This window comes from Fusarium mangiferae (assembly GCF_900044065.1).
Source record: "Fusarium mangiferae strain MRC7560 genome assembly, contig: FMAN_scaffold003, whole genome shotgun sequence".
NCBI classification, from domain to species: domain Eukaryota; kingdom Fungi; phylum Ascomycota; class Sordariomycetes; order Hypocreales; family Nectriaceae; genus Fusarium; species Fusarium mangiferae.
The window spans coordinates 1,039,136-1,054,854 of NW_024573923.1; the positions used below are offsets into that span (position 1 = coordinate 1,039,136).

General features: G+C 49.3%; 1 protein-coding gene across 1 annotated transcript; it reads left to right on the forward strand.

The window, feature by feature from the left end:
• Positions 1-448: 448 nt before the first annotated feature.
• On the forward strand, positions 449-15,232 carry FMAN_04757 (uncharacterized protein; the record flags this gene model as incomplete). Its single annotated transcript, XM_041828499.1, has 2 exons — positions 449-7,381; positions 7,427-15,232. The coding sequence occupies 2 exons, from the start codon at positions 449-451 to the stop codon at positions 15,230-15,232; spliced, it is 14,739 nt and encodes a 4,912-aa protein (XP_041679356.1).
• Between the last annotated feature and the right edge of the window lie 487 nt (positions 15,233-15,719).

A 15,719-nucleotide genomic window follows, 5' to 3' on the forward strand; every position in this document is an offset into this window, starting at 1 on the left:
AATCGTCAAGTATATACGGGTATGTTCAAACGATATGGTGTGGTTGTTGAAACGTCATCGATTGACCCAGCCTGGGAAGCAAAGGACGTTAGCATTCTGGTGAAGGACATACCTAGGCGAGATAGGTGCCGAGGCGAGAGGATCGACGGAATTAGATTTCGATAAATTACGGCCAATCTCGCAAATACGCATTACGCATCTTCTCGGATTACCAATTTTTTATTGTAAATATAACAAGAATAATCGATGTTCAGGCGGATTGATTCAAGAATCAAGTGTGAATTCAGTCGACATACACCAGGCCAAGAACTAAACCAGCTTAGCGTACTGTCCTATTAGTGGCTGATAAGATAACGAAAAAAAAAGTTCAAGAGAGCAGTTCTCAGGTTTAGCTTGGAAGCACCACAAACCATCGACAGCCGAGATTTCGTCAACAGAGAGCGCAATCATGGCAATGATTGATGTCTCGCGGCAGAGGAGGTCGCTCCTCGCGGATGCGACTGTATTGGAACATCTGCCAGCAGAAATACTGGCCATTATCCAAGACCAGTCCTCGACGAAACTGCTAGATGCTGTTGCAGAGGCAGCTCTTTGTCCGCCACTTACAGAGCGTATCTTTGCGCATTTCGAGCATATTTTCCCAGACATTTGTGCTCGATGGATCCTCAACCCCGGAAATGGACAACAACGCATACGAATATACTCAGCGCTAGCTCGAATTCTACCCTTTGCTCCTTACCTTTCAACATTTATTGAATATGCCTCCTCTACTCCCGAACAAACGACGAACTCACCCTCTCTCCGACTCCCGCCCTTACGGTTAGACCAAAATGCCATGGAACAGGATGGAGAGATCCTCTTACAGAGCCTCCTTGTTGTGTGGAGGTTAATCAGCTTCGATTCGCGCAATTTTGGCCCATTGACATCCGCTGCCTTGATGCAGACCTTGTTTAAGCATGAGAGCAGAGCTGTGCGTTATCTTGCGACCCGGATTTTCATCCAACTCCTCCATGGTTCCGATTGGAAGCTTGAATCCCTCATCCAGGAACACATTGGCAAGAGTGAGGCCATCCTCGCAGACTTTGACGGTCGATCGATCGATTATGGATTCCTTTCGCTGTACGAGCAGTCTCGAGTGAAGTCTCTTCTGGCCCTGCGCGAAGAAGTGCAGGCCGCCTACGAGGCCGCAGCAGATGATTCTCCGCTCACGCAGACCCTCACTCCTTACGTTGTGTGTTATGGCAACGTTATTCTGCCCAGACCCCTAGGTCCAACCGGAGAACCCTCCAGCCTTGTCCTCACCCCCACGACTGTCTCAAATCTTGAGCGATTGGCGACTATGCTCCGTGAATCTGACCCAGTAATGTTATATGGTCTTCCTGGCGTTGGAAAGACGGTCCTTGTTCACGAAATCGCTAAGCAGCTCGGCATGTATTCTAACATGGTCACATTGCACCTTAATGAACAAACGGACGCGAAAATGCTTATTGGACTATACTCGACTGATTCGAAGCCCGGTAGCTTTCAATGGAGGCCCGGTGTGTTGACAACAGCTGTGAAGGAAGGCCGATGGGTATTAGTGGAAGACCTTGATCGGGCACCGACTGAGGTCTTGAGCACGCTGCTCCCCCTGATCGAAAGAAATGAGCTACTAATCCCAAGTAGAGGCGAAAGAATACAAGCAGCTAGCACTTTCCGACTTTTTGCAACTGTGCGAACGTCTAAGGGGATGAATGGCCGAGAGAATCTGCCAAGCCTAGTTGGCATTCGTTTCTGGCAAACTCTGAGTACACAAGCCCTCGCAGCGTCTGAACTCGAAGATGTTGTGGCTCAGACGTATCCCATCTTGCGAAAGTTTATACCTAGCATTCTGGCAGTGTATGCTCGTTTGTGTCGTCTTGGCTCAACGCCTGGCGCTTTGGCTCGAGGCCGAAATGTTATGGACCGTCAAGTGACATTGCGAGATCTGCTCAAATGGTGCCGACGGTTACGCGAATGCCTGATCGCTGCTGGGTCAAAAACAGGAGAAGAGCCAATCACCAAGACAACAAGCGATCAGATGTTCCTGGAAGCTGTTGATTGCTTTGTTGGAAGTTGCCCGGATCCTGAAATTGGCAAACAGCTCATTATTGCGATTGCTGAGGAGATGCAATTGCCCAAGGAATTGGCAGAGCACTACTTCACTACACACATACCCAGTCTGAACGAGAGTGACAACCAGTTCAGCATCGGGCGTGCTGTGTTACGGAAGAAGAAATTATCGAACCGAGTTCAGAAATCCAGACGACCCTTCGCTAGCACAGCGCACGCTAAGAAGCTGTTGGAACAGATTGCCGTAGCTGTCAAGCTAAATGAACCTGTCCTCCTTGTCGGAGAAACTGGTATCGGTAAAACAACTGTCGTACAGCAATTGGCTGAGTCTTTGGGCCATAAGCTTATTGCAGTCAACTTGTCACAGCAGAGTGAAGTCGGCGATCTTCTGGGTGGCTTCAAGCCAGTCAACACTCGGACGTTGGCGATGCCCCTGAAGGAAGAGTTTGAAGATCTTTTCTCGGCAACTGGTATTTCCGCGTCAAAGAACCAGAAGTATCTTGAACAAGTTGGCAAGTGTTTTGCCAAGGGGCAGTGGTCAAGGGTGTCAAAGTTGTGGAAGGAAGCCCCTAAAATGTTCAACAAGATCGTCAAAGAGCTCGAAAGAGTTCAAACTGAGCAAGCAGAGACCAGGAATGGTGACGAGCAACCGACCAAACGTCGAAAAACCCAGTCAAAGCTCCAGACCCTGCTCGATCTACGTCCAAGATGGGATATGTTTGCTCGTAATCTCGAGCAGTTTGATGTTCAGATCTCTGGAGGTTCTGGTAGTTTTGCTTTCTCTTTCATGGAGGGAAATTTAGTCAAGGCCGTGCGTAACGGTGACTGGGTTCTTCTTGATGAGATAAATCTCGCGTCGCCCGACACGCTTGAGAGTATCGCGGATCTCCTGACTGGGCCTGACGAAAGACCATCCATTTTACTCTCTGAAACTGGCGAGATTGAGAAAATTGAAGCTCATCCAAACTTTCGCATTTTCGGCGCGATGAATCCTGCGACCGATATTGGGAAACGCGACCTCCCAGTGGGCATTCGCTCCAGATTTACTGAAGTCTATGTTTCCAGTCCCGATAAAGACCTTAAGGATCTTCTCACAATCATCAAGACATACCTGGGAAGCAGCAACAGCAAGAATGATCAAGCGGCAGATGATATTGCCCGTCTCTATATTAACACCAAGCGACTGGCTGAGGAGAAACGGTTAGTCGATGGCGCGAATGAAGTACCTCATTTCAGTCTCCGAACCCTCACGCGAGTTCTTAGCTATGTAAACACTATCGCCCCCTACTATGGTGTTAGAAGGGCTTTGTATGAGGGGTTTTCGATGGGCTTCCTCACCCTCCTTGACCGAGAGTCTGAAAAGATGCTTGTTCCCCTAATATCCCACCATCTTTTCGAGAAACATGGAAATCCCCAGTCTTTACTTTCCCAGGCCCCGAAACACCCAAATGACGGAAAGCAATATGTCCGTTTCAAGAATAAGAACAGAGACAGACAATACTGGTTGTTCCAGGGCAGCGAAACCCCTATTGAGCGGGAAGACTATATCATTACCCCTTACGTTGAACGCAACCTGCTGAACCTTGTCCGAGCCACTTCTACAAGGCGATTTCCCATTCTGATTCAAGGCCCTACTTCTGCCGGAAAGACGAGTATGATCGAGTACCTCGCAAACTTCACTGGTAACAAGTTCGTGCGAATCAACAACCACGAACATACCGATCTTCAAGAATACCTGGGCACCTACATCTCGGGTTCTGATGGCAAGCTCCGTTTCCAAGAAGGCATTCTCGTTCAAGCAATGCGTCAAGGTCACTGGATCGTACTCGATGAGCTGAATTTAGCACCGACTGATGTCCTCGAGGCCCTGAATCGTCTTCTGGATGACAACCGCGAACTTCTGATCCCCGAAACACAAGAAATTGTTAAACCTCACGAGAACTTCATCTTGTTTGCTACTCAAAACCCTCCTGGTCTTTACGGCGGAAGAAAGGTGCTCTCACGAGCGTTCCGTAATCGATTCTTGGAATTACACTTTGATGATATTCCCGAAGATGAGTTGGAGTTTATCCTTCAGCAACGAAGCCGCAACACTTCTCCTCCGGATTGCCGCAGAATTGTCAATGTCTATAAGGAACTCTCTAGGCTTCGCCAAACCAGTCGATTATTCGAGCAGAAGGACAGTTTCGCGACACTTCGCGATTTGTTTCGCTGGGCTTTGCGCGAGGCCGATACCCGCGAGGAGATTGCCGCTCATGGATTTATGCTATTGGCCGAAAGAGTCCGTAATGAAGAGGAGCGTATCGCAGTCAAGGAGGTCATTGAAAAGGTCTTCAAAGTGAAGATCAATCCCCAAGACCTGTATTCCGCCACAGTGGCTCCTGAACTGAAGCACTTCACCAGCAAACCCAACGGCCAAGGCGTAGTATGGACGCACGCGATGCGCCGACTTTATGTTCTCGTCTCTCGGGCGTTGCGCAACAATGAGCCCGTCCTTCTGGTCGGTGAGACAGGGTGTGGAAAGACAACAGTTGTTCAATTGCTTGCGGAGGCATTGAAGAAAGAGCTTCATATCGTCAACGCTCATCAGAATACTGAGACTGGTGATTTGATTGGTTCACAAAGACCTGTCCGTAATCGTGGAGCCATTGTCGATGCTTTGGATGTGGATTTGAAGTCAGTTCTGCAAAGCCTCGATTTGGATGTCTCTGGCTCTGTGGAAGATCGCCTTGACCGATACAAAGCACTGGATCTTTCAGTCACCAGCGACATTCCCCAGGAGGTTAAAGAACGTATCATTGTAAATGAGACGCGAAGCAAGGCTCTGTTCGAATGGGCAGATGGAAGCTTGGTTGAGGCCATGCGGGAAGGCCATTTCTTCCTCCTGGATGAAATTTCCTTGGCCGATGACTCAGTACTGGAGCGTCTGAACTCTGTACTCGAGCCCTCGAGGACACTTCTTTTGGCCGAGAAGGGCATAGACAACTCTTTTGTTGTCGGAGCAGATGGCTTCCAGTTCTTCGCTACTATGAATCCTGGTGGTGACTTCGGAAAGAAGGAACTGTCGCCCGCGCTACGAAATCGATTCACCGAGATCTGGGTTCCAGCTCTGTCTCGGACCGAGGATATCTATGAGATTGTCAAGACAAAGCTTCATGGCGACTCCGAGCAACTGGTTGAAATTGTGGTCAAGTTCGCTGCATGGTTCGGGGATACCTTCAGATCTATGGCTTCAGCACCATTCTCCGTCAGAGAAATCCTCGTCTGGGTACAATTTATTAATACTTTTCGGACCGGCGAGCCTATTGTTTCCTTAGTTCACGGTGCCTCTACAATCTTTATCGATAGCATAGGTGCAAACCCTTCTGCTCTTTTAGCTACAGATCCCAAGTCTCTGGGCCAACAGCGCCAGAAGTGCCTTGACAAGCTAAGCGAACTCATCGGCAAGGATGTGTCTGGCGTTTACGAAACTCATCCGGAGCTCTCCATGGATGGTAATTCTCTAACAATCGGGCATTTCAGCATACCTCGTGCTTCCGCAGGCGTCGCTGATCCTGGTTTCGCTTTCCATGCACCCACCACTCGTCTGAACGCTATGCGAGTCCTTCGTGCATTGCAAATGCAGAAACCAATTCTTCTCGAAGGCAGCCCCGGTGTGGGAAAGACGACTCTGGTTGCCGCTCTTTCTCAGGCATGTGGGCAGCCATTGACCAGAATCAACCTGTCTGATCAAACCGATTTGATGGATTTGTTTGGTACAGACGTTCCAGTTGAAGGAGCAGAAGCTGGCAATTTTGCTTGGAGAGATGCGCCGTTCCTGCAGGCTATGCAGAAGGGCGAATGGGTACTCTTGGATGAAATGAATCTTGCATCTCAGTCTGTCCTGGAAGGTTTGAACGCCTGTCTCGATCATCGAGGCGAAGTTTACATCTCCGAGCTAGACCAAGTCTTCAAACGCCATCCAGACTTCCGCCTATTTGCAGCCCAGAACCCTCATCATCAAGGCGGTGGTCGAAAGGGATTGCCCGCCTCTTTCGTTAATCGTTTCATCGTTGTGTACGCTGACGTCTTCTCGGACGATGATTTGAACTTGATCGCAGCACACAACCACCCCAATATCTCTCCATCAGTGATCAGCCAACTTATCCAATTTGTGTCTCAGCTGGATCACAAGCTTGCAGTTGAGAAGTCATTCGGAACTCAAGGGAGTCCTTGGGAATTCAACTTACGCGATGTGCTTCGCTGGTTAAAACTTCTAGACTCGTCTGATCCACTGCTTCAGAACGCCTACGCTGATGACTTCCTCGATATTATTGTGCGACAACGTTTTAGAACGGAGCAAGATCGTAAGGAGGTCAACAACCTCTTTACTCTCATCTCTGGGTCTATGCCAAGACGACATAGCTTGTATCATGATATTAACCCATTGTTCGGACAAATCGGTATGGCATTACTTGACAGACACCTTCATTCACAGCCAGAGCGACTGCCCAATATTGATATTGTCCCCCGGCTGTCTGAGCTTGAGTCGATCATGATTTGCGTCAAACAGAATGTTCCCTGTATCTTGAGCAGTCCGTCAGGCTATGGTAAAACTGTTCTTCTGGAACATGTTGCGGCTTTGGCCGGAAAGTCACTTGTGGTGTTTCCAATGAACGCTGACATCGACACGATGGATCTTGTTGGTGGCTTCGAGCAGGCGGACCCTCTCCGGGAGGTCAACGCGGTACTCCGGGCCCTTCAGCGGGATCTTCAGAATACTATCATGTCGGCCGTGCCTGATGATATTCCAATTGAAGCCCTTCAACTACTTCATTTGCTCGATGGATTTACTGGCGACGTCGACTCTCTTCCCCCGATCACCACCTCTGTAAAACACCTACTTGGCAGTGTACCTGCAGACTCTGAGGTGGCAATTGCATTGTCAAAGGCGCTTACTACCCTCCAGCATTCTTTAGTGCTAGAGAATCCCCGTTTCGAATGGTTGGATGGTGTTATCGTCAAGGCACTACAGTTAGGTCAATGGTTGGTTCTTGATAACGCGAACATGTGTAACGCCTCAGTACTGGATCGATTGAATTCTCTCCTCGAACCGAATGGATTTCTGAGTATCAATGAGCATTGCGGACCCGGTGGAGAGCCAAGAGTCGTACGCCCCCATCCAGACTTCAGGATCTTTTTGACGATGGACCCACGCTACGGCGAACTCTCTCGCGCGATGAGGAACCGCGCTGTTGAAATTCACATTCACACACCACCGCCATACCTTGACCCATCTTACCACCGGGTTGTGAGTGTGGAGAGTAGCCTTCAAAGATACAATATTTCCCGCCAGGTTTCCGATACTGTTTATAACACCGAGGGATCCGTTGAGGTCATCGAGCGGGCTCTTGAGACACTCTCGATTGCTGATTTGCCTGTTCTGCCTCGGTTTACGGGCACTCTATCCAACCATGACACACACAGCAGGGGATTAAGCTCTGCAGTAACAGAATTGCTCAGCTTCCTGAACTCAAGTAATGGGGCTGATGGTGTCAATGGGATTTCTCATCTATACAGCTCTTTGCCCATTCCCGAGGGACTCAAACCTGCGCAACCATTGCATCCTCTCAACAACTTCCCTATCGCCCAGCTTTCATCTGCACCAGACCAAGCACGATGGCTTGGTGCACGCTTGAAGTTTTATCATGAGCTCAATCGTCTGCAGAATTCAATTGAGGACCAGCGATGTCAGGCTCAGGTCAACAAGTTGACTGCTCTCAACCGACTCCAAAGATCACTGATAAGCGACCGTGTCGCTGCCGTGTCCAAGGATGCCACCGTCAAGCTAGCTTCCTTCTTGCTGTCTGCAATCAACGCGGCAAGGGAATGGCTCGGCTTCAAATTTGAGTCTCTCGAAAAATGGATGGAGCGAGTCCGCATTTTGAGGGGCATCCTGTGCTATCTCAAGAGGACCATCCGTCTTGGTATTGAATCCGACTTTGACGAAGCAAAATTTCAAGCACACCTTGCTCAAGGTGCAAACTTCCTTCAAAAACATTTGGATGCATCGTTTGGGTCTCAAGAAAAAGAATTCATCTCTCTGCTAATCGAACGGCTTGGCAAAGACTTTACTGCTGGTTTCAGATTATCAACTGGCCTAAGCATGGAGTTGCTTTGGCACCTTTTCAGACCCACTCCTTTGCCTACGAAGATGATTCTGGATCGCACAATAGAACTCGAGAAACTAGGCTCAAGATTCGATGCATTGCGATGGAAGGCTGGAGCATCAATTTCTGATCTCACAAAAGCTATGACTACACTGGAAAAGGCTTCTGGAATTCTCCGTGGGGACGCTCCGAATGTTGACAGCCTCCTACAGGACCTTGCTACTGAAATTCAGTCTCTGGAGAGTCGGATCGGGGTCGACGAGGTTGAACGTAAGCCTTTCATGATGGAAGAGTTTGAAGCACTCCGCCAGGTTTCAATGCTCAAATCTCTGCCCTCGGGTGACACAGAGCTTCAAGTGTTGTCCGATATACCTACACAGGCAGGGATGATGTTGGCCAGCTCTAATCTCCAAGCCGCGCTTCTTCAATCGGTGGAGAACCTGGTCTACCAGAACAAATTCTCTTGGGATGGCAAATTTGTTTCTTGTCTCTGGGACAAACTGCAAAACCTAGGGTCTGTCAATCTTGGCTCATTAGCTCTTCTTGAAATCGAGCTTCCAATCGCTGGGCGACAGATCATGAAACTGAGTGCGGATGTGGTGGCAAACCCCCTGACACGGCTCAACAATGTTCTGTCTCAGCTTGTCCTCGAAGTTTTCAGCGCCCATAACCAGAATCTCAAGGATGCTGTCATTGAGGCCGCCCAGCTGGCTTCCCAAGACCTTACCCGCAGCTCTCGTGCTTTCGATGATCTGGCGCCCCAGATCGAGACAGACCACTTCCGCGAAATTGCAGTCGAGCATCTCATCCCGGCTCTTAAGGCTCTTGCAACTCTACAATACGATAGTCAGCGAGAGGCCCAACTCTCAGCCTTTGCATGGATTCATTTCAGCGTCGGAACTGTCAAGCTGTACGTTCCGGATCGCGTTTTTGATCCGCAAAGTCGACCCGAGATGGAGCGCGAATTCCTTCAAGAGATGCATATTGCCCTCAATATGGAAGTAGACTCGCTGAGGAAATTTGAGAAGCATTTTACTGGACAAGACACGAATGAACGCATTCGATTGCTCGAAGCAGAGTCTGTGGCCTTGGGCCCCCTCCCCGAAGAGGTCCGCGCTATCTACAGACCAGATCAATCAGAGCTAAACCGCATCCACGCTGAATTCTCAAACGTTCTAAAAGCAGTCACAGGTCCTACATTGTCCGCAGCACTTGGAATTCTCGACAAAGATCCGGCCCGAGCAACCGAGGAGTTGCAGCTTGTCAAGGAAAATGTTCTCAGACTCTTGGATCGACTTTCTGCTCGTTTTGAGGCATATCAAGACATGACTCGGCCCACGTCAAACCTGCTTCGTTGCCTCATGATAGGGCTCTCACTTTGTGACGCTGCTTCAGCCCAAAGCCTGGCACCTGCTTCTTACCAGCTTCTCGAGGTTACTCCTTTCCTTGGTGGCAGTATGTGGAATCAACTGGATGGACAGTTTTCGTCCAGAACATTTGAGTTTCTCAACTACATGTCAGTGGTTGCTAGCATTGAAGGCATCGACAGTATTGAACAAGAAGCCCGCGAGATGGTGTTCAGAAGTTTCCACAGTTTGTTTGACGAATGGACTAGGCGACTCGAAGTAGACCGCAAAGAACAAACCGCCAAGGGGAGCCTGTATCGCTTTCGAGGTTCTCTGGAAGACGAAGAGCAAGTTGATGCCGAGGAGTTCAACGAGCTCTTTCCGACTTTCGACGAAGACGAAGCCGCAAATGTCCCAACCAACAAGAAGCTGGATGAAGTCCGCGATCAGTCACTTCGAGTGGCCGAAATTCACAAGAGTCTCTTCCTCAACCCACCGCAATTTACTACGGCTTTAAAGGATGCCTGTAAATCTGTGGGAGACAGGATTACTTCAGAAACCATCGACCACAAGAACATTGATCGTAGTCTGACAAGCAAGATGTTGGCCGGAACCATGTTCTTCTTGAATGACAAGCTTGATTCTCTTGTATCACCGACCGTGGACAAATCCTACAACTTCTACACAGATGCCAACGTTCCTGAAGCCCGTCAGCTCGTTGTCCTCATGCACAAAATAAAGTCTCGGTTCCGCGAGCTGCAAATGGTCGACGAAATCGGACATATGCAGCCCTTGGCAGATGTCATTCATGCTTGCGAACAGGTCCTCGAACTTGTTCATACCGAACCTTTGGCCAAGATTCTTCCGAAGGTTGAATACCTCCACAGCCACGTATACGAATGGCAGTTTGGCGGCTGGGCTAGTAAAATATATGGTGTCCTTACTCTTCATAACCTGCTTACGGATACGGTCATCCGCTGGCGACGATTGGAACTCTCAACTTGGGCCAATCTCTTTGATATGGAACAGAAGAAGTGTCAAGATGATGCTTACTCTTGGTGGTTCGTTGCTTATCAAGTTGTTATCGCTGTGCCTCTGTCTTTGGTCGAGGTTAGCGACGAGTTGGAGGAATATGCTTCCTCTCTCATCTCAAGTCTGGAGATGTACTTCTCGACCGCAATTGTTGGGCAATATGGAGCTCGGTTGGCATTGCTGCGTCAACTTCAGAGTCATCTCAAGCTATTGACTGAAGATTACCCAGTACTTCAACTTATTTTGCATGCGTTGTCCAACTTCATCCAGTACTATTCCCGCTACGAAAAGATTATGGATGAAACTATCTGCAAAGGACGCCTTCCCATTGAGAAGAAGATGAAGGATGTACTGCTGATGGCTAGCTGGAAAGACACAAATATCAATGCACTCCGGGAAAGTGCTCGCAAGTCTCACCAGAAGCTTTTCCGAATCATCAGAAAGTTCCGCGGTGTTCTTGGTCAGGAAGCAAAACAAATTATTGAACAAGGTTTACCTGATCAAGACGTCCATCACGCAAACTATGTAGGAGATAAATCTCCTATTGTGGATGTTTCTGCGGACGCGTTTTCTAAGCTTAACAGCGCTCTGCCAGGGTGGACCGATGGCCACAAGCGCCTTGCCAACGTCTCTAAAACTGTCTCTGTCATGCGAAAGATCTCACACAATCCAGAGATGACAAGCCAGGTACCTCAAATTGTTGATGACTACGTCTCTAGCCTGAGCGAGTCAATGGCGGAACTTCGCAAAGAGACGCCGCCGTTTTTGACCGATGAGAACAAGGACCAAGTCAAGCATTTGAAGACAAGAAAGAGGAAACTGTTTGCAGATACCTTGCGCGATCTTCGGCAAATGGGTTTCAAGCACAACCTAGGACAGGACAAGCTTGCGGAGCAGGCATCACTATCAGTTGTGTTGTCGTCAATACAACCTGTGCAACTTCCTTCGCACGATTCTACCGAAGCCATGGACTATCACTTGCACAAGATTCTTGATTTAATCCCCAAGGTCAGGGCTGCTTCTCGAGACCATTCTGAGGATCTTACCAGTGCCGAGGTTGCGCGAAGTGCTGGATTTGTTGAAGGAATGCTCAACCTTTTACTGGCTCAGAGACATTCGATCACATCTGGTGCCTCCTCCTTATCACTTCTTGAACAATCCATAAAACAATTCAGCGGCCTTGGAATTTCTGATGATCACGGACTTCTCATTCGTAAGACAGCAGTCTCTGACTGGAAACGTCTTGTCCCTTGGCTTGTTCAGATTCTCCAGCATGCCATTCGTTTGATTGAAATCCACGAGAAGCTTGGGGAATTCAATCACACGGCGGCGATAGAACAGCTGAATTCGTGGCATGGGCGATTCGAGTCTCTCCATACTCTGAATGCTGGGTTCAGTCAACTTCCAGATGGTGTGTCTTCCGAAGCAGCTGCTCGTGCTGAGGCGAATTTCTCGAGTGAATTGGCTAATTTCCGCGCCGACCTCGAAGAGTTGAATACGAAGCAGCCGGAACTCTCCTTCATTCTTCTCCAAATTGTTGGCTGGACCAAGATTACAAGAGAAGCCGCGCCTAGCCTTACATCTGACGACATGGAAATCACCACTTTTGCAAATGCTGTCTCGACACTTTGCGACAAAATCCTGGTCGCAATTGAGAGCGTGAAGAAAGCCGCAAAGGGAACTGATTATAGAGAGGACGGACCTTCTTGGCTCACCAGTCACGCCGACGGCTTCGTAAATCTCTTTGCAAAACTCCGTATTACCGAGATCGAGAGGAGTGTGGCCAGCTGTATCAAGATGTTGAGGCAGATTCATCTCGAAGAACCGAGTCTCAGCCAAGCGGCCATGAGTCTCATGACGATCGCATGTCCTGTCCTGAATGAATACGTTAATCTAGCTCAGCAGACCTTGATGCAAGTTGTCGACATCCACAGCGCCATAGCACACATGTCCTATAGCATGACTAAGACCTTCACTCAAATTTCCTCTCAAGGGTTCTGTACACCACAAGAAAAGTCTGATGAAACCTCTGGCGATTCTGGCAAAGTGGAGTCTGGAACTGGTCTTGGTGACGGTGAAGGGGCCGAAGACATCAGCAAGGACATTCAGCCTGATGAGGACTTGTCCGAGCTTGCCCAAGAAGCCAACAAGGAGGAGAACGGTGAAATGGAAGACGAAAAAGATGCGGTGGATATGGCTGATGAGGAGCTCGAAGGAGACATGGGCAGTGTTGATGGGGCCGATGATGATGAGGAGGGTTCGAAGAATGGAGATGAGGAGGAGGAGGAGGAGGAGGAGAACGATATGGATGAAGAAGCTGGAGAGGTTGATGACCTAGATCCCACTGCCGTTGACGAGAAGATGTGGGATGGAGAGGACGAAGAAAAGGCTGATAAAGACCAGCAGGGTGAGAAGGCCAAGGGCCAGAAGAAGGACGACGAACAGATGGCAGCAGATGAAGATGCGAAGAAACAGGAAGGCGAGGAGCAGCCAGATGTTGACGACTCTGGTGAACAAGACGCAGAGGAAGAGGAAGCTGGTGCCGAAGAAGAAGAAGTCAAAACCCAGGAGGAAATGAATAAGCAAGATCAAACCGCCCAAGAGAATGATACACTGGCGCTTCCTGAGGATATGGAGTTGGATCTCGATGACGATCATGAGTCGGCGTCGGATAGCGATGACTTGGATGGTCTTTCGGATAGAGAAGAAGAGAAGAAGGAGGGAGAGGACCAGGAGATGAGTAACGAGGAGGAAGATGGATTAGATGACGCTGCGGCCCAAGCCCAGCTTCAAGAAGAGGCCGGAGAAGAGACCGAAATCCAGGAAGACGAAGAGATGCCAGAAGAAAAGGCCGGTGGCAAAGATGAAGTTGACGAGGAGGCCAAACCTGAGGAAGACGAAGAGGACAAGGATCAGGAGGATGCTACAGATCAGAACCAACCGCCTCAAGATAACGCTACCGCTGATACCGACAACGCTGCACCAAGCGATGTCAAGAGTTCTGGCCAGGATCAGAATGCTGACTCGATGAATGTCGACGATAACTTCCAAAGCAACGCTGCCCAGCAGGAGGATGGCGAGATGGGAGAGGGAGCTGCGGATCAGGACACAAGCGCAGGGAACAAGGGATCAACTTCGCAGTCAAAGGAGATCATGGATAGGGCCGAGCAGGAACAGGAAAAGGCGGATTCGGCACGCAGTGATCCTTTCAAGAAGCTCGGCGATGCACTTGAACGCTGGCATCGACAGCAGGAAGATATCAAGGAAGCTGAGTCTTCGGACGCCAATGAACAGAACGCACCACAAGAACCGAGCGCCGATCAAGGTCGTAAGGAATTCCAGCACTTACAGGACGATGAGACTGCTACAGACACCCAGGCCATGGGAACTGCGGATGATGAGCAAGTACAGCCCATCGACGAGTCTATGGCCATCGATGAGGAGAGACAAGATCCTACAAGCCGCCTTATGGATGATGACAAAGAAGAGACCGAACAGGATCTCGATAAGATGGACACAGCTGATTCGGGAGAGGTGCCGGATGCCAGTAAGCAAGATGCAGATAATGACCAGGACGAAACGCGCTCAGGGGTCAAGACACGCCAAGGCAACTATGACCGTGAGTTCGGTCCTTCAGATCAGGAGGCGCAATTGGATGAACAGGAAGATGAGGTCGAGATTCAGGAGACATCGACTCAGCTCTCTTCAACTCACATCTCGGACGAAGAACGGCCACTCCGAGATTTCGGCGAGTCGATGCAACAGTGGGCTGAATTCCAGACCAAAACACATTCACTCTCTCTGGCTTTGACATCCCAGCTCCGGCTTATCCTTACCCCTTCACAATCGACCAAACTCTCGGGAGCTTTCCGTACAGGGAAGCGACTCAACATTAAACGCATCATCCCTTACATTGCATCGAGCTATAAGCGGGATAAGATCTGGATGCGTCGCAGCATCCCGACTAAACGTACCTACCAGATACTGCTTTGTGTGGATGATAGTAAGAGTATGGGTGAAACATCATCAGGTACTCTGGCCATGGAGTCTCTCGTCATGGTATCACGATCACTTACCATGCTAGAAGCTGGCCAGGTTGGCGTCATGGGCTTTGGAAGTGACGTTTTCACGGCCCATGGCTTAACCGAGCCCTTTGCTGCAGATGCTGGAGCCAAGGTGTTGCAGAAGTTCAACTTTTCTCAAGATCGTACCGACATTGCACTTCTCATCCAACGGACCATCGAAACATTCAGACTTGCACGACAACAGGGCAGCGGCAACTCGGATCTCTGGCAATTAGCACTGATTCTCTCGGACGGCCTTACGCCTTCATCAGCCCACGAGGGCATCCGTCGAATGCTGCGGGAGGCGATGGAGGAGCGCATCATGATTGTGTTTATCATCATGGATGATACGGGCAAGAAGAAGGGCGACAGCGTACTTGAGCTGAAGGAGGCCAAGTTTGTTCGGGACGGCGGAGAAAGCAAAGTCGTCATCGAAAGATACTTGGACACGTTCCCATTCCAGTACTATCTAATCGTCCATCATCTTGAAGAGCTGCCAAGCGCCCTGGCTGGTCTCTTACGAACATGGTTTGCTGAAGTTAACGCCTAGGAGAAAGATGGTTTCTCTGAACAGGCTGGGGGGAGGCACTGGTTGGCGATAGATGGTTGCACGCATATACTGGCGTTCGGGGAGTACATAATCAGATACAGTAATAATTCTCTATAGAACAGGCGCAAGCATTGTTTAGACTAGGCTGTGGACAAAATTGCTTTACTTTAGAGACATTCAGTAGCTTGACTTGATTATTCAGACAAGTCATTTCTTGTCCAACACCAAATTGTGAATACAATGGATCTGATGAGAGACAGATGACCTTGTCGTCAGTGACTCTCCATGGTATTTGGGACCTGAGGTCACTGTCTTTAAGACTACTAACCTATTCGCCTTATACTTAAGTTAGTACTCCTGGTGCACTTAGGGTTCAGCAGGTTGAAAGGTAAACTGCTAATTAACCTAATGCAACAACAGCCCGTCGATCACCCCCACTTTCCACTGCCGTTGCCCCGCGCTGCGGCTAACCTCTAGCTATACCGTC